General features: G+C 37.2%; 1 protein-coding gene across 1 annotated transcript in view; it reads left to right on the top strand.

Annotated features, from left to right (window-relative positions):
* Positions 1 to 8,108: 8,108 nt before the first annotated feature.
* Positions 8,109 to 19,881, top strand: part of LOC105814167 (basal cell adhesion molecule-like) — a 28,690-nt gene continuing 16,917 nt past the window's right edge. The window contains exons 1-3 of the mRNA XM_012649078.1: positions 8,109 to 8,157; positions 8,330 to 8,656; positions 15,629 to 16,033. Of these exons, the coding sequence (XP_012504532.1) occupies positions 8,109 to 8,157; positions 8,330 to 8,656; positions 15,629 to 16,033 (781 nt within the window). The remainder of the gene's footprint in view (positions 8,158 to 8,329; positions 8,657 to 15,628; positions 16,034 to 19,881) is intronic.

The following is a 19,881-nucleotide window of genomic DNA, read 5'->3' as shown; positions in this document are numbered from 1 at the left end:
TTTTTGCAGAGACCTTCTGACTGGCGGCTTGTCTCATCCGCCATCTTGGCTCCTCCTCCTGTAGTTACATTTTTAAATCTGCTTCCCAGTGTTTTCTGAGAATTTCTCCTCACTCTTTCAGCATTTTGCAGAATGCACACCACATAGCCATAGGAAGAGATTTCTTAAACATGTCAGATTTCTCATTGCAAAGCAACAATCTATGGCTCACACTTTTCTATGTTTGGAGTATTAATAACTCATGGAACTTATCTTCTTGCGTCTTCATCATTGTGATTTAATTCCCTTTTTTTTTTATTACAGTCTTTACTGAAGAGAGATTCCACATTTTGATTTTCAGTATTGCCAATTCTCTGAGAATAGCAAGGCCCTGGGCAAGACCAGGCTTGGCGGAGCAGAACCTGAGATCAGAGGCACTTGAAATAGAGTAGTCTTCTCTCTCTCATTCTAATCTTTGGCTGAAGCGTTTCTTTCAGAAAGAATGTTTCTGAACAACAGACAAATCCTGATGGTAGATTTGGCTGAAATGGAAAGTATTTAATTTTTTCTTTGAATCATTGTGCTTTCCTGATTTCAAACATATAAAATTAGTCCATTATTGAATAAATACCAACAGCATCTACCTCTTTCCAATTTATTAGTAATGATTTAGTAGTGTGCATAAATACAAATCTTGATCTCTACATTCTTACTATGCATTTAATCTCTGATCTAAAACCTAAATTGTTTCGCCTATTACTGCTTTTATGCATTTGAGTCCCTCATATGGTAAGAGAAGAACATTTACCCAGCAAGTTCAATAGTTAGGGATGTGACCACAAGATGGTAGTGCACCTCTGTAGATGCAGAGGGTTCCTTTTAGTGAATTCTGAGTGAATAGTCTTATGACAGAAGCAGAACTTTTTTCTTATTGGCTGGGTAGACACTGTGAGAAACCACTATGAGTGCTGGAGAAAGGAGGGACAACCAGATGATACAAGTAGCTCTTATAGTTGGAGATTTCAGGTCTGTGACTGCTAATTAGGAAGAATAATGATGACATCTATTCAAGTTTTATTTATGTTCTTGTGGCTGCAGCTGGACTGTGAGTTGAAGGATTTTGGGAAAGAGAGTATATTAATGGATGTTTTTTAGATGTCCAGGAGAAAACTCGCTTTACTCAGGCTTCCTTTAGTTACTGTAGAAAAATAGAATTCTAGGGAATAATTAACTGACAATCCTTCTTTCTTTTTTTCCTTGTGAACAGGTGTAAGAGGAGGAGAGAACATGGGGCTTCATCCTCCTAACCTGAGTGTCCAGGAAGGAGATACCTCTGTTATCAACTGTACTTATTCAAACAGTAACTCAGACTACTTCTGTTGGTATAAGCAAGAGCCTGGAAAAGGTCCTCAATTCATTATGGACATTCGTTCAAATAAGGACAAAAAGCAAGAAGGAAGATTCACCATTTTATTGAATAAGATGGCCAAACACCTCTCCCTGCACATTGCAGGCACCCAAGCTGGAGACTCAGCTGCCTACTTGTGTGCAGAGAGTACACATTGCTTCCCAGGCACCTGTAACCTATACTCAAACCTGAGACTGGAGCTGAAGCCACACTCCCTTTTCTTTGGCACAGACCTTCAATTTACATAGTATAAAATGAACAGTGAGATGAGGAGATGTATAGGGCAAGGTATGGGGTAAGAGGTACCAAACTTCCATTGCCCTCTCTGGCCGTGCCACCCTCCCTGTGTTCAGCAATCAGGAAGCTCCATATGGTGGATTCTTGGAGAGAATTAGTGAAGTTTTATTTTGAAATGTAGGCTCTAAAGATGACTTTACCTTTGCTATTCAGACTCCTCTCCTGTAAATATCCCCTCAGTATCAATATCACAATCCCTACTACAGATGGACTTTTAACTCTTACCTTTTAAAAATTGCTTTTTTTTGATTGTACATTACATAGCAAATACGGAAAATATGAAATTGATAATTCTGTGCACAGATAAGTTTTTGCTAAAGTTTGGTTAATTTCTTCATAGGTTCTTCTTATTATTATGATCATGATTTTTTACTGAATATTATATCTTGAATTGAGCATTTCTCAGTTCATCAAATCTTCTCAAACACATGCTGTTTAATAGCTCCATGAGAGATTTCCGTAAGTCACAGTGATTTTTATTTTCTCACTGTGTATACTGGTTGTAAAATTTGACAACCTCTTTTACCTGCTATTTCTTGTTGAGAAAATGTGACTTGGGTTTTCCTTTCGAGTCTATTTAGGATAGATACAGTTCGTTTGAGGGAAATTAAGACAGAAAATGATTTGAGAGTGTGAGTTTCAGATTAGACTCACCAATCTATTCTTCTTTTTCAAAATCCTATTAGTATCTGTTCATATTTACTCTCATAGAATTCGGAGTGGGAAGTTGTGAGTTTTAATCACTGCTGGATCTGCAGAACCTAGCACAAGCTTTTTCACATAGTGAATAATCAGTAGACGTTTTCTAAAGAAAGAAGGAAAAAGTGAATTATGCTATATTCAAAATTTTAATTTAGACTTCGTGGTTGAATTAAATTTATAAATTGATTTGTGAAGAATAAAACTCCTTAAAAACTATATTTGATTACATGATTATTCAAGAATGTTTTATTTTTGCTGTTTATCTATGCCTGTCTTTCTCCAAAAAGTTTTATTGTTTTAAGACATTTAAATTTATTCCCATATATTTAATTTTTATTGCTGCCTTTATCTTTCTTTTTGGGATATGTGAGGAAGTTTTTCATATATGATTTTCAGCTACATTACACAAGTTTTAATAGTGGATTGCAGAAAGCATTTGGACTAACGGGTAATTTAAATAGCTTGCTACAAATATCCCTGCTTCACTTTCATATTTTGACTGAATTAAACATTAGTACAAGTTTCTTTGTAAAGTTGTATCTTCTAGTGTTGTAGATAAATCAATGTAAATAAAGAGGTTGCATAAATTGTTAATTCCCTAATTCTCCCACCCCTGGTCTTGGGTAGGTTAATTTGAAGATCCCTCATATTCTTCCTATGGATGGATGTAATTGGCAGTTAATGTGGAGAGAATGATCCCTCTTAGCTGAGCTTTGGTTGTTAGTTATAGCTAAGTGGATTGTTCTTGCAGGGAAACTCATTGGATTAAATTAAGGTTAAAACACCTGAACAAGAATAGTCAGTATTTAGGCCCAGCACCACAACTGGCTTTTATTATTAGTGTTTCTATACCACTAGCTCCTGTCCAGTAGAAGCAAGTTGACTCTTGATCAGCTTATTTTCTCCAGGCCTGAAAATGGAATGAGTGGGAGTCATGGTTTATATTCTATCAGTTTATTTCTTCGTTAAAAGAGAGAGAGTAATTGCTGTTGGTTTAATTGCTGTATCTTACTTAGATGGCAATTTTTCAAATGAAAGGAAAAATAATTCCTTAGCCAGAGTGTGCAGAGCCAGTACACAGTTAGCTGAGATCCAGACACATTTAAGCTTTAAACCTTAACAGGTAATAAAATTTACTTTAAAACCACCTTCTGAGGTTGGCATCGATTGAAACAAATACATCAATGAAACTAAATAAAACATGTGGAACGAATATACTAAGGTTGGTGTATTTTCTTCTATTGCCTGCGCACAATTTTTCTAGTTTAAAACAACAGAAATATTTTTGCAATAAGTTTCACTAAACTGAAATCAAGGTGTCAGGAGGGCCCCTTTCCGAGACCGTAGGAGAGGATCTGTTCCTTGCCTCTTCCAACTCTGATGGTTGCCAGCATTTCCTGGCTTGAGGCCTCATCACTCTCATCTCTGCCTCTGTGGTCACACTGGCTTCTCTTCTCCTGTTGTCATGTCTCCCTCTGCCTCCCTGTTATAAGTATGCATGTGATTGCCCTTAAGGCCCATATAATCCAGGATAATCTTTCCATTTTAGTATCCTTCCTTTAATCATATCTGCAAAGTCTTTTTTTTTTTTTTTTGCCATAAAAGGTAATATTCACAGATTCCGGGGAGTAGGATCCTATTTTTTTTGTAGGCATTATTTTGCCTACCACAGTTGGCATGACTCGTGCTTTTCTTTTCCACATTGAGAAAATGATATATGTATTAGGCACAGTCTAGTCAGAAAAATAGACATAACATCAATTGTTTTATTTTATTTTCTCAGTATTTTAAATTATATTTAAAAAGTACCATATAGAAAAATGAACACTTTCTGGTGCGTGTTCAGTCTGTGAATTTTGAATTTTAACACATTTTATAGATTCATGTAACCATCACCCAAACATGCAGTAGTTTCATCACCCCTGAAACACTCTTGTGCTATCCTTTCACAATCATACCCTTCCCGTCCTCAACTGCTTGCTCTGCTCCATTATCTTTTTCTGGATGTCATATGAATGGAACTGTACAATATGTAAACTTGTGTGAAGTGTAAGTATAGGTTAGAGGAAGTACATTCTGGATCTCCATTTATGCCTTTATGCACCGGTTTTTCCACACCTGCATGTTTTATACTCATAAGTCATTTCATAGGAATAACTCATCATTTCCAGTGTTTGAGTATCTTTGGAGATTTGACTTATAATTCTACAAAAGAAACCCCATGGCAATTGATAACAGAGAGGTTCAGTTGAGGGTTTTCAATTGTACCAACTCTATCCTAAATTTTTATCAATAGATCTTTTTGTAACATTTTAAGGCTAATTAGATTGATCAAAATTCACTTTAGCCATCCTTGGGTATAGTTACTATTTAGGTTTTCCCACAATTCTTTAAGTTTGCTGCAGTATCTATGGCTTTGTAGAGCTGAATTATAGCATTAGGGTGATTATTGCTTTAAGTAAAGCCTATATCTAGACAAATTGTTTTGCTAGCAAAAGAACAATGTGGGTTAAATTAGAAATACATAACATTTTATAATTAAAATGAGAAAATATGACTAAAGGAAGAAAAAATGCAAAGGACAGAATAACAATCAGTGGTTCCAATCATCAAAAGAATTCTGTTCCATTAGACTTGGATGGAGCTGTCTAGTTTATGAAACTATGCTGTTTTAAGGATCTTAACAGTCATCCTTCTGTGGATGTCTGCTTCAGAAGATTCTCCAGAGAACCTCAGTTTAAGATCTTTAATATGAGTAACTTTTCAATTCTTGTCATTTAAAGGTGGATGATGTCATACTAATTGGTAAAAAGTAAACACAAATGAACTCCTTGGACTTTATCTGCTGAACTGGTAATAAATACTACCTGCGAAGACCATTTCTATGAGGTTCAAAGGCAGTTGTCCTCTGGAATTTTTCTCAGAAGTCACCCAGATTTAGGTCATATGAGGACTGATTAAATAAAAGACCCTGAAAGCCAACCTGTACCTGTTGATGAAAGGACCGAATATCAAAGGTTTATTTATCTAGTTAAGTTTGTAAAAGAATGGGATATGTATGGTTCAGGACATTCTGAGTAATATGGATCTACTAGTGACCAGTTCACAGCGAGAGAACACACGATTTTGTGAGGGGGAATACTGCAGGGCCACGACGGCTCAGGGCAATAATACATTAGGTCATGGGAATTCAAGGATGTCTGACATAGTAATTAATATCAGCTTTAATATTCCATCTGCTATTTCCACATTTTCAGAGAATCACGAGGTGATAAAAAAGTAAAGTTCCTGAGTGAGGGCAAAACCTCACATAATTGTCCCCAAAATATATGTTTCCCCACTTACAGATAATTTGAAATGTCACAGGTAGGGAATACAAAATCAAATCGCTTTTAGCTATTGTGAGTTGCTGTGTCTTTCTAATGGGAGACGCCTTCAACCCATGTAGAAAATAAAAAGACTATTACCAATACATACTCATAACAGACACAGGAAATATAATTGTGTACAACCCTGTGGAGATACTTCAGTGTTTCCTTAAGACAGTATTCCAGTTCATATCCCATTTTGATGGTTTTCATGGGATTGTCTTGGTTCCAAAAAGATGAACTGGCTACATTCCCTGCTGTCCTAGAAAAGTTTCCCCTGCCAAGGATTTGTTTAATATGGCAGCCATACGTCCCTCCTTCAATTAGCTGTCTCTGGACAGCTTTAGCAAGTTCTTTGGGTTCCACTAGGAAGCCTTTCTGGCTTTGATATATCTAATCCTCATTGATAAAACAAATGGATAATTCATCGAGGATGAAATTATTGAACTTTTCCATGGATTTGTCTTTATGTTCTATAAGAGGTACTAGCATAAGGACTTTAGTCAGAAGGGCATGTCTAGCACGATCATTGGCTCAAGCATTTGTTCCCTGGCTTCTATAGTGTCTTTTACACTGTGGTACTCTGTCTTTATTATAAAAATTTCTTTGAGTAGCATCAAGACATCAAATAATTTTGTATTTGGTGTCCAGTTTTATAGAGATACATGAGCAAGTTGAGAAAAAGTTAAAAGGTTAGGAAACCTCATTGTCTCCATAGTATTTGGAAGTGGCAAACTACACTAAAACATCTTGACTCTCACTCTATATATTTTTTGTAGTTTGACACGCTCAGTGGAGATTAACAAGTTCAACTACTTGAATTAATTTTGCTTCTGCTAAGGGACTAGATTTTATCATGGAGTCTGGAGTGAATTATCCCACAACCAGCTGGATATTATTCCTCTTAAAGATATGACATTAAAAAACAAAATTAACTAAGAAGTAGGTATGACATTGTCCAAAATATCTGTTCTGGAGATGAACACTCCTTGAATAACAGAAGTACAACTATGAGAATCTTTTGACTGATAAATGTACTAGAATTGAATACCATTAATATAAGCAGAAATTAATATTTCATAAATAGTAAACTAGTAAAAAATATTGGGTATTTTTAGAGAGTAGAACAGTTGTACTGTATGTGTTTTCATTGGATTTAATGGTGATTCCATTAAAGATCTGAGGATGCTTCAAGCAATTTAGATAAGGCTGAAATTATTTTGAGACAAGGAGGATAAGCTATGGCTGCTATATTAAGAAATAGGCTATGATAGGCAGTGAGTTTTTGTTGTTTGCCATGTTGTTGAGTAATATCCCTAGGACATGGCCTTCCCCATAGTGTTTACATACAAGGAAAGTTTTAACACATTCAGTCGTGCTATGATCAGCTTTCCTCGGGAGATGTATAGGATATGTATAGGATACATCCCATTCAGAACTGGGCATAGAGAATGCACTGTCTTGTGGCTCATTTAGGGCTCCAACTGGGGTAATGGAAAACATAATTCAAAGATTTAATAACTTAATGACCACACTCTGGTGTCTAATCTAGATTTTATGAACAGAGCTGGGTTGTCAAAATTAAGTAGGGAAGAGAAGGGGACCTTTATAACAGGACTCAATATCTGAGAGCTTCATGGTAAACTCTTCAGCAAAGGGAGATTAGTTTTTTCTGCTGTTTTGCCCCAAGATAGGCACTGAACAGACATCGGAAGTGAGGAGGAATATTGTTATATCAATAAGGAAGTCAAAAGGTCTGCAGAGATTAGTCTAAACTGCTTTGCCTTTTTATCCTAATGTGATTAATTTCCACCTTAGGAGAAACAACAACATACATAGATGTGAGGATATATGATTATCACTTCTTACATTGTCTCCATCATCCATTATATGTAATATTTTTAAATTTTTTTATTTATCCATTTTAATGTAAAAAATTTAGTTGTTATGAGTACATAATAGTTATATATACATGTGTTATTTTTAAATAAGTGCTAACCTCCCATTTCCATCACAGACATAATGACTGAATATAGTAGTCAGTTGAATTATCAATATTCTTTTCAATATACCTATGCTTATTTTCAGACTTAATTGTTATCACATTAAGAATTGATTAATCCAAAAAGAAGTTTTGCTTTAGATGAGATTCTGAGTCAGTACATACAGAAGTTTGACATGACACACACCAACTTGCTACACCAGGAAACCTCTGTTTCCTGTTCTAGGGCAGCAGCAGCAGTAGCACATAGCCCAGTAATTCTTCTCTCATCCCGTCAGACTCACCTCACCGTGCAGTCCTGGAACTGAAGGAGAACAAGATATTTTCCCTCTAGAGGAAGAACCAAACAAACATGTTGCTCTGCAGCCTGCTGAAGGTGGTCACAGCTTCAATGTGGCTAGGTAGGGATGGCCTAGTGGGAATATGCTTCCTCTGTGATCTAAGGACTGGGGTGCAGGGAGTGTCTTATGGGGATGTTGGGAAAGAGGGGTAACAGGTTGTAAAAATAGAATTTCTTTGTCCACATCACTCATCTTTAAACCTTCTGATTCTATTTTTTTTTTTTTCCTTCAGGATCTGGTATTGCCCAGAAGGTAACCCAGGTCCAACCAGCAATGTTGGTGCAGGAGAAGGAGGCTGTGACTCTGGACTGCACATATGACACCAGTGATAGTCGTTACACTCTATTCTGGTACAAGCAGCCCAGCAGTGGGGAGATGCTTCTCCTTATTCGTCAGGACTCCTATAACCAGCAAAATGCAACAGAAGGTCGCTACTCATTGAATTTCCAGAAGGCCAACAAAAGCATCAAGCTTGTCATCTCAGCTTCACAAGTGGGGGACTCAGCGATCTATTTCTGTGCCCTGATGGAGCCCACAGTGAGAGAATTGTTGGAGGGAGGTGTACAAAAACCTCAGGGTTCTGTTTGTGACATCCGCCTCCTGTAGGGACGAAAGCAGGGAATCACCATCACAGACAGGAAGTGGCTAGGCCTGTGGCAGCACAGGTGTAGGTCTGGAGGGAAAACACCAAGGACCCATACAAAAGGTTTTCCTGTATTTCCTATAACTCAGAACTCTCTCAGGAAGGAGAAACAGCTATACAGAGGAAATTTTCTGAAAAAGAAATTCACTAGAAAGATTGAACAGCAGATTTGAGCAGACAAGGCAAAGAATCCACAAATTTGAAGGTAAGTCAATTGAAATTATCTGATTTGAGGAGAAGGAAAAAAAGAAAGAAAGAAAGAAACATTAACCGTGCCTTAAGTGGCCTGTGAGACATTATAAAATTTTCAGGCATAAGAATAATAGGAGTCCTAGAAGGAAGGAATGAGAGTAAAAGGAAGGAATATTTTAATAAAAAATGACCAAAAACTTCCTAAATTTGGTGGAAGACATGATTCTGTACATCCAAGAAGTTCAACAAGCACCAAGTAGGATAAAGGCAAAAAATTTCACATTGAGACACTTTATCATCAAACTGTCCAAAGACAAAGACAAATTGAGAATGTTGAAAGCTGCAAGTGATACGTGACTAATCACATGCAAGGGATTCTTAGTGAGGTTAGCAGTCAATTTCTCTTCAGAACCCACGGAAGTCCTAAGGCAGTGGGATGACATATTTAAAGTGTCAAAAGAACCAAACTGTCAAGCAATAATTTTATATCTGGCAAAACTATTTTCGAAAATAAAGAAGAAATTAAGACAACCCAGAGATAAATGAAAGTTGAGGGTGTTCATCACTTGTGGATTTTCCCTGCAGGATATTCTAAAGGAAATTTTCCAGGCTGAAATGAAATGAGACTACTCAGTAGTAACCAGGAGCTATACAAAAAAATAATGAACAATGAATAATAAAAGTCACTGTATAGGTAAATATAAAGCCAGTAATTTTGTACTTTTAGTTTGTATCTTCTCTTTTTCTCTATATGATTTAAAAGACAAATGCATAAACCATAACTCTAGATACTGTATGTTAATGGGCACAGTCGGTAAAGATGTGTGTGTTTCTACATATATAATGATCTCCTTCATTGTTGTTTTTAATAGTACAATTTACATATTTCAAATGGACACAAAGTTAGTACCATTTACAGAAGCATTTATCTTAAGGTAAATTTCCTTTAAATGAAATCTTGCTTTCCAATACTTTTTGAGATTGACAAGACACATCTAGAAAACGTACTACTGTGGGAAATGAAGACTACTTAAAACTCATGGGAGAGAGGACTGTGGTTTTTCTTTTTGTTTAATTGCTATAACACTATCTTTTAGGCATATGAGAGTTTCGTATTTTCTTTAGACGTCATTAGGCACCGAAGTTTTCAGGACAACTTTGATGCTGTATGAATTCTGTCCTTTGGGTAGTACTGATATGGCTCTTAGGTCCACTAGACATTTGATCTGTTGAATCACTTCTGTAACTTTTTCGTTAAAAATCTTACAAGGTCAGGTGGGGGGTGCTTCTTACAGACTGTGCTTTAGTTCCACATCAAAATTCAAAGACATTATACTTTGTTTTCATAAATTTTCCGAGACTATGCTGCCTCCTGTGTTGCTGTCAGTCCTCCTTTGACTTTTACATTTATTGAGAGAAATGGTCGTTGTGATTTCTGTCAAGTGCAATATACTCTTGGAGAAAAGGATTTCAACAACAGCATCTTTTCCCTCATTCTATTTCCTATGCAGTTGTTGGTGGGAATGGGAAGGGCCTTCCTAGACACCATCTTTGATAGGTACTGGTTACATGGCTCTTGAGTGGAAAGGGCCTGCACCATTGCTGGCCTCCAGCCATCAGCTTCTGCTAGAGCATGAAGCAGGTTTTGGGACAGAGAAGAAGCAGTAGTTGTCTGTGCTCATTTCTCCGTACACTCAGTTAAGCTTCTTGCATAGATAGCTCTGGTTTGCTGGTTAGGTTAGGATTGAAATACAGAGAGAGATAAGATCCATAAGTTTTGGAGATTAATTCCTATATGTCAGTTTTATATGAAAAAGAAAATAAAAGGATCTAGACAAAGGAACAGGCATATTGGGTTTTCTTAAAAGTCTAAGTTCTGAAGCCACATTCACTTCTATTGCACCAACTCAAAAAAGTGCTGTTTTGACACAGATGTGTCATTGGTGCAAAAGGGAATGACAAATTCCAAGCTCCTCTAGTCCCTGGTCTTGTTAAAAAAATTTTGCCTAGGTTGCAAATTGGAATGATGTTTGTTCAGGTGGATTTTAGCCTGTTCTGTTTCAAGAGGATTTTTTTTTTTGAGTTACAAGGAATTTCTTTAAAAAATGAAGATAATGGAATGGTATAGGTGTGTCTGATTTTACATGGAGAAGAGCAATGCAATATGAAATATTCCTTGAATTACATTAATCACCCAGATTTGTGTAATAGAATATGTTATGACCATTCCATTATATAGAAAAAATAAAATATCATTATCTTTTTCAGTCGAGGAGAGTTGCTAAATGAAATAACTGCTTTGACTTAGAAAAGAGTTGCCATTAGATGAAAAACCTATACACATATACTCATCCACCTGCCAAACACACACACATACACATGGTCAAGTTGGACCAAATGCTTATTAAATTTAAAAATTTATTGATACATACATTTTTATATATTTATGGGGTACGTGTGATATTTTGTTGCATGCATGAAATGTGTAATGATCAAGACAGGGTATTTAGGATATACATTACCACAAACATTTATCATTTCTATGTGTTGAGAACTTAGTATATTCCATTTCTAGCTACTTTGAAACATTCAATGCATTGTTGCTAAGAATAGTCACCCTACTCTGCTATCAAACATTAGAACTTGTTCCTTCTATATAATTGTATGTTTGTATCCATTAACAAACCTCTCTTCAACACCCCCCAACACACCCACCATACCCTTTCCAATCTCTGGTAACCATCATTCTAATATCTGCCTTCATGAGATTGACTTTTTTTAGCTCCCACATGAGCAAGAACATGCAGTATGTGTCTTTCTATGTCTGGCTTATTTTACTTAGCATAATGACCTCAAATTCCATCCATGTTGCTGCAAATGGCAGGATTTCACTCTCTTACATGGCTGAATAGTATTCCACTATGTAAATATACCACATTTTCTTTATCCATTCATATATTGATGGACACTTAGGTTGATTCCATATCTTTGCTATTGTGACCAGTGCTGCCATACACACGAGGGTACAGGAATCCTTTTAATATACTGATTTCCTTTCCTTTGGGTAAATACCCAGCAGTGGGATTGCTTGATATATGACGGTTCTATTTTTAGTTTTTTGAGAAATCTCCATACTGTTTTCTATAATGACTGTACTAATTTACATTCCCATCAACAGTGTGCGTGAGTTACCTTTTATGTTTACCCTCACCAACATCTTTTATTTTTTGTCTTTTTGATAATAGCCATTTTCACTGGGGTAAGATGATATCTTATTGCGGTTTTGATTTGCATTTCCCTGATGATTAGTGATGTTGAACATTTTTTCACATACCTGTTGCCCATTTGTATGTCTTCCTTTGAGAAATGTCTATTTAGATCTTTGGCCAGTTCTTTAAAATTTCAAAATATTAAAGGGGTGCCAATGTTTTTGTGACATAGATACCTTGTATAATGCTTAAGTTGGGGCTTCTGGTGTGCCTGTCACCATACTAGTGTTCATTATACCCAATAAGTAAGTTTTTACCCCTCATCTCATTCCCATGCCCCCCCATTCTTAGTTTCCAACATCTTTTATGTCTGTTTGTGCCCATGTGCACCCACTGTTTAGTTCTCAATTATTAGTGAGTCCACATAGTGTTTATTTTTTCATTCCTGAGATACTTCATTTAGGATAATGGTCTCCAGTTCTATCCAAGTTGCTATGAACGACATTATTTCATTCTACTTTATGGCTGATAGTACTCCATGGTGTGTGTGTATGTATGTATACACCCCATTTTTTCACACTTTCTTTATCCATTCATGGGTTAATAGACACTTAGATTGATTCCACATCTTTGCAATTGTGAAGTGTGTTGCAAAACACAATTGAATACAGGTGTCTTTTTTTTTTATTTCAGCATATTATGGGGTTACAGATGTTTAGGTTACATATGTTGCCCTTGCCTCCCCTCCCCCCCCAAGTCTGAATTTCAAGTGTGTCCATCCGTCGGATGGTGTGCATTGCACTCTTTGTGTATGCATATACCTGTCCCCTCCTCCGCCTCCTCCTTCCCCCCTGCCCGACATCCAATAGATGTTATTCTTATATGTGCACTTATGTGTTGATCAGTTAATACCAATTTGATGATGAGTACATGTGGTGCTTGTTTTTCCATTCTTGGGATACTTCACTTAGTAGAATGCGTTCCAGCTCTATCCAGGAGTATACAAGAGGTGCTATATCACCATTGTTTCTTAAAGCTGAATAGTACTCCATGGTATACATATACCACATTTTATTAATCCACTCATGTATTCAGGTGTCTTTGTTAATAAAATTACTACTTTTCCTTTGGGTAGATATACAGTAGTGGGATCCCTGCATCCAGTGGTAAGTCTTCATTTATTTCTTTGAGGAATGTCCATACCATTTTCCATAGAGGTTGTATTAATTTGCAGTCCCACAACAGTGTATAAGAATTCCTTTCTCTCTGCATCTATGCCAGCATCTACTATTTTTTGATTTTTTCATGATGGCCATTTTGACAGGGGTAAGGTGGTATCTCATTATGGCTTTACATTTCATTTTATTGATGTTGAGCATTATTTCATGTTATTTGGCCATTTGTGCATCTTCTTTGGAAGAACTTGTGATCATGTCTTTTGCTCATTTTTTAATGGGATTAGTTGCTTTTTCTTGCATATCTGTTTGAGTTCTTTGCAGATTCTAGATATTATGTATTTATTGGATATATAGTTTACAAATATTTTCTTCCATTCTGTAGGTTGTTCATTTACTCTGTTGATTATTTCCTTTGCTGTGCAGAAGCTTTTTAATTTGAATAAGTCCCACTTATTTATTTTTGTTATTGCTGTATTTGCCTTCGGGGTCTTAGTCATAAATTATTTTTCTAACCGAATTTCTAGAAGAGTTTTTCCTGTTTTTTTTCTAGAACTTTTATGGTGTCATGCCTTACAATTAAGTCTTTTATCCATGTTGAAATAAGTTTTGTATGTGGTGAGAGAAAGAGGTTATGCTTAATTTTTCTGCATGTGGCTATCCAGTTTTCCCGGGATCATTTATTGAATAGGGTTTCCTTTCCCCAATGTATGTCATTGTCTGCTTTGTCAAAGATCAGTGGTTTTAGGTAGATGGTTTTATTTCTGGGCTCTCTATTCTGTTTCATTGGTCTATGTCTCTACCCTTATACCAGTACCATCCTATTTTGGTTACTATACCCTTGTAGTATAATTAGAAATCATGGCCAGGCGTGGTGGCTCACACCTGTAATCTTAGCGCTCTGGGAGGCCAAGGTGGGAAGATTGCTTGAGCTCAGGAGTTCAAGATTGAGAAATCAGGTAATGTGATGATTTCAGATTTGTTCTTTTTACTTAAGATTGCTTTGGCTATTTGGGTTCTTTTCTGTTTCCAAATGAAGCTTAGGATTACTCTTTCTAGATCTGTGAAATATGATGTAGGTATTTTGATGGATATTGCATTGAACCTGTAAATCACTTTGGGTAGCATGGATATTTTAACAATGTTGATTCTACCAATTTATGAGCATGTGATGTTTTGTCATTTGTTTGTGTTGTCTATGATTTCTTTCATCAGTGTTTTGTAGTTCTCCTTGTAGAGATCTTTTACATATATTCCTAAGTATTTTATTTTATTTGTGGCTCTTATAAATGGTATTCAGTCCTTGATTTGACTTTCAGCTTGCCCGTTATTAGTATACAGAAATGCTACTGATTTGTGTACATTGATTTTGTAACCTGAGACTGCTATATTTATTTATCAATGCTAGGGGTTTATTGGTGTAGTCTTTAGAGTTTTCTAGATACAAGAAGATATTGTCAGCAAACAGGGATAGTTTGACCTCCCCTTTTCTGATTTAGATACCCTTTATTTCTTTCTCTTGCCTTATTGCCTATTGCCTTATTGTCTAAGACTTCCAGCACTGTGCTGAATAGAAATGGTGACATGGGCAAGATCTTTAGCCACTTTTTAATGATATTTGTTTTTTTTTTTGCTGTTGAGTTGTTTGAGTTTCTTGTATATTCTGAATTTAACCAAAGTGTCATTTTTACGTTTAACAGTTCACACAACAATGATCTGCATTTTGAATATTTTTTTTGATCAATATCAAGAGTCCACAAGAGGGCAGTGTCTTCCCCAGGAACTCTTAGGAAAGCTCATGTTCTCCTGTGTGTGTATGAGTGCAAGTGTGTGTGTGTGTGTGTGTGTGTGTGTGGTGTGTGTGTATGAGAGAGAGAGAGATTGAGGGGAGTGGCTTAGTGGTGTAGCAAAGGTGATAAAAAGAGCATTTTTCTTCTAATTGGTACAACAGATTCTTTTTATGATTCCTAAGGCAGAAGAATTAGAAACGTCTAAGCTACACTCATTTTTTTTAGAGTTTAAAATTTGAATCTTCATTGAACCAGTGGAGAAAAGAATGATGAAATCCTTCAGAGTTTTGCTAGCAATCCTGTGGCTTCAGTTAAGCTGTGAGTTTTGGGTATTTCCATAGGAACATAAAGTTCACCATTTGGAGCTATTGTCCATTCTAGGTCTGTGGGTAAAATCATGATATTTTTTTTTTCTCTAACTAAGGGAGGGTGGGAGTCCTGTGAAAAGATGATTTAAATTCTGGGGAGGAAGTATCCACTACCCAACCAACCTTCTTTGTCTGAATATTGTCTTTTGCCCAGGTGTGAGGAGCCAACAGAAGGAGGTGGAGCAGACTCCCGAATCCCTCAGTGTTTCTGAGGGAGCCACGGCCTCTCTCAACTGCACTTATAGCAACACTGCTTCTCAGTACTTCGCGTGGTACAGACAATATTCTGGGAAAGGCCCTGAGTTGCCGGTGTCCATATACTCCACTGGTGACAAAGAAGAAGAAGGAAGGTTTACAGTGCAGCTCAATAAAGGCAGCCGATATGTTTCCCTGCTCATCAGAGACTCGCAGCCCAGTGACTCAGCCACCTACCTCTGTGCAGTCAGCACACAGTGCTCCCCAGGCACCTGCAGCCTGCACCCAAACCTGCTGGGGCCCCAGCAATGCCTGATACAGAACTTAGATTGCAGGGCAGAGGAGTTCTCTTTGCTCTCTAGAGGCAAATGAAATTTAAGAGTAATAGTATGGAGGGTTGGATTGATTCAGAAAGTATTTTCACAATTCTGAAAATAATGGAGACCCTAAAAAAAATGAAAGACATAATACTGCTCTGGATGAAATGTTTTCCAGTCTTTTTTCCACTGTAGTTTTAAAATATTTTTTATTTAGGTATGACTGGCATAAAAAGGTGCATGTATTTACTTTATACAACTTGAGATTTAGTAAGTCATAATTATTTTAGTTATAGAACTTCCACCCCATCTCTGCTCTCAAGTGCAACCCAACTCCTGAATGATAAAGCATACATTTGATGGGTACATGGAAGGACTAGAGTCAGTGGTTGAGAAATAGTTAAAACAAAAAGCCTAGATCGTCATAGAGATTAAAGATTAGAGAGGATCTATGTAGCCAATGATTGGCTACATAAAACTCAACACTCCTGGCTTGAACGTAGTGGAGAGTTTATTGATCCTTGTGTTCTTGAGTATGGGATGGAGATCACTGGGAGCATTAGCCATAGCCGCAGAGGGCCCCATACACCCAGCAGGGCGGGGGAGCACAGAATGACTTCAGATTTCTTGAGAAGGATCTTGGAGTAAGTATCTAAAAGAGTTCCAGACATCAGGGGCTTTGTTATGGTGGATAAACATCCGTATGGATCAATTACCAAAGACAATATGATATTTAGAATGTTTTGGCAAATGTTCAGGAGAGTTGAAAACACTGAAGATCCAAAGTTGGAACACTGGATGTTCCCCTGTCCTGACTACACAGCACTATAGATTTGCCCTGTAACTTATACCAAGTTCAAGAAATGTGTTTGTGACTTGATGAAAAAAATTTAAAGTCACATTTATTGTAAAACAATCTGTGGTCTGGTAGTCGTGACATTGTTTATGTAATCCAGGAGCTGGGAAAAACTTGGAAATGGATAATTAAGATTTCTGTTCAGTTTATTCACATAGTCACTGAAGAAAAGCATGCAACCCAATCAGAATTTGCTCATGCCTGTAATCCTAGCACTCTGGGAGGCCAAGGCGAGTGGATCGCTCAAGGTCAGGAGTTCCAGACCAGCCTGAGCAAGAGCGAGACCCCATCTCTACTAAAAAATAGAAAGAAATGATCTGGACAACTAAAAATATATATATATAGAAAAAATTAGCTGGGCATGGTGGCGCATGCCTGTAGGCCCAGCTACTCGGGAGGCTGAGGCAGAAGGATTGCTTGAGCCCAGGAGTTTGAGGTTGCTGTGAGCTAGGATGATGGCACGGCACTCACTCTAGCCCGGGCAACAAAGTGAGGTTCTGTCTCAAAAAAAAAAAAAGAATTTGCTTCAAATTCTCAATCAGGAGAACTGAAGACTTTGAACAAATATTTTCAAATCATGGAAGAAAGATTTGAAAGGCAGTGAGGAGGAACCGAATGTTGTGCTGGAGTCAAGATGCTTAAATTTTATTTCCACTTTTATTGTGTACCTTCTGACATCATGGCACTCTAGAAAGAACCCAGTTGTGGTTCTTGTCTCAATATCTATTATGTTACTAATGGGCCATTTGATCTTAGGCTATACTATTGTATGTATTTCAGGATTGGTTTCAGGATTAAATGAGATAACATATTGTCTTCGTATGAGTTTTTAAAACGCAGAGTCTGAATTGGGAATTCTTTGCCCGTATTTTATTGAGGAAAGTAGGTTGAAATAGGGGGAAATGCTAAGCATGGATCTGGCTCAGCCGGAGTCTTCATTCACATCACAACACACCCCACAGCTGCCAATCACTGTAAAATCTAATGGTCAACCCGAGTCATGTAAATAAGTTCCCTCCTTCATGTGTGTTTTCCTTAAACTAGACAATCACAACCCCCTCCAGGGAAAGCCTAAGGGATCATGCCATGGATCTTAATAAATGTGTAGTCCCACAAGTTCTCTCTCTTTCTCTCTCTCTCTTTTTCTTTCTGTCTCTCCTCCTACCTCGCACTGCCTCGTTTCACCTGTTTAGGATCTATAAGGAGTAAATTTCTCCTGTTTCATGCATTTTGGTTGCCCCTACTCATTGTGTCTTATAGGATTCAGCATGTGTTTTGAATCACAGACCATTACATGTTGCTGTCTCTCATACAGTCAGAATACATGGGTTCAGGAATCAAAAGGTGGACATGGAAGTGCCTTCTATCATGATTACACCTAATAACCCGCTAAAAGACTTTTGGCCTCCCACCCTGGCTACTTTATGCTGTGTGGATATGGAGATCTTAGTCTGCAAGACAAAAATTCTTCCACCAGAGGACACAAAAGTGGTTTTCTCAATGGATGATAAGTCTACCTCCTGGGCATTTTGGTCTCCTTAACTATTGAACCCATATGGAAGAAAAATATCTATTAGCTGTAGTGATTGATCTGATTACAAAAAGAAAATTGGATTGCTTCTATATAGTGGAAGCAAGAAATAATATGTTTGAGCCTCTTAGTACTTCCATGCCCAATAGTAAAGCTTAATGGAAAACTACAGTAACCAAAGAAGTCAGGATAACTGAGACTTCAGATCTTTCTGGATTAAAGTTTTGAATCACTCAACCAGACAAGCTGAGGTTTTGGCTGAGGCAGGGCAAGTTCAGAACAGGTACAAGTGAAACAATCTATAGATATCAATTACAATTTACCAATTACAGAAATGTAGACTATAGTACATTTGCATACTTTTAGTTTGCTTGTTATATGTATGTGCATATTTTTGTAAATGATAAACATTTTCCTTTCTCTTTATCTCCTATTTTTATTTTATATACAAGCTGTTGAAAATTAACTTTACAATTTAGTGTATAGATAACAGAATTTTCAGAAATAGTCTCCCTGAGTTTGAAGAGTTGTTAATATAATCAGCAATGAATACAGTGACTCTTGGGATTATGCATCTTCTTATTTTGGAGAAAGGATGAGACATTCTTCACTAGCAAGAAAGATTTCTGTATCTTGACATTGGTACAAATATAGAATTGTTTTATTGTTGTATGTGTTTTAAAAGTTTGTGGAAGGTTGCATATAGAAGCTGAGTAGTCAAAGAAGTGAATTAATTTACTGACTCAGTTCCAAATTCACCGTTTGCTGCTTTGCAATGATGGATCAGGACCCATCAACTATTTTCTTTTGTCGGTTGGCACAACATTAAGCTTTGTCAGAAGAGGATACAGGAAGAAAGGGATTGCTTTCTGGTTTCTGTGTGCTCAAACAAAAGGATTAGGCAGCACGGAGACTTCTCCAGTGTCCAGCTCACGCAGAGCACCTGCACCAGGTTCCTGCAGTGCGCAGTGGCCAGAGCTTCCTCTAGCACCCCTATTTTTGGGTTGTTCTGTATAAAAACACCTCCAGTGAGACATGACCCTATGAATAGCTTTCCCTAGCTATCCCTAGAGGATAGTTTTCTGGCAAGTTTAGAGGGTGGATTTCCAGCCATTTCGACTGGTCCAGCACCACAGCGTGTTGTCTGCCATCCAGTGAGCCACAGCTGTGCTTTTTCCAAGATCTGAGTCTCAGAGCTGAGCATGTGGCTCAGCCTCTTCCCTGGGCCTCTGTCCCAGCCCCAGGAGTAGTGGCTGCACCTTATATCCGATATTCCTACAGGAATAGGAATAGGAATAGCAGAGTTTTCTTTTCTTTATATTTAATATTATCTATTCCCTTGTTGCTCTAACTCTCTGTTATAGTTGATAATTGTTTATATTAAAATTTCCTGTTCAAATTATTATATGGTTTCTCTGTCCTGATTGGGCTAGGCTTAGACATACGGCAAGGACCTCAAGCATCTGGAGAATATCCTTTGTCTCCCTACCCACTCCTGCCTGAAAAAC

Source organism: Propithecus coquereli, unplaced genomic scaffold (assembly GCF_000956105.1).
Source record: "Propithecus coquereli isolate 6110/MARCELLA unplaced genomic scaffold, Pcoq_1.0 Scaffold3, whole genome shotgun sequence".
Taxonomy (NCBI): Eukaryota; Metazoa; Chordata; class Mammalia; order Primates; family Indriidae; genus Propithecus; species Propithecus coquereli.
This window is presented reverse-complemented; position numbering and strand designations above follow the sequence as displayed.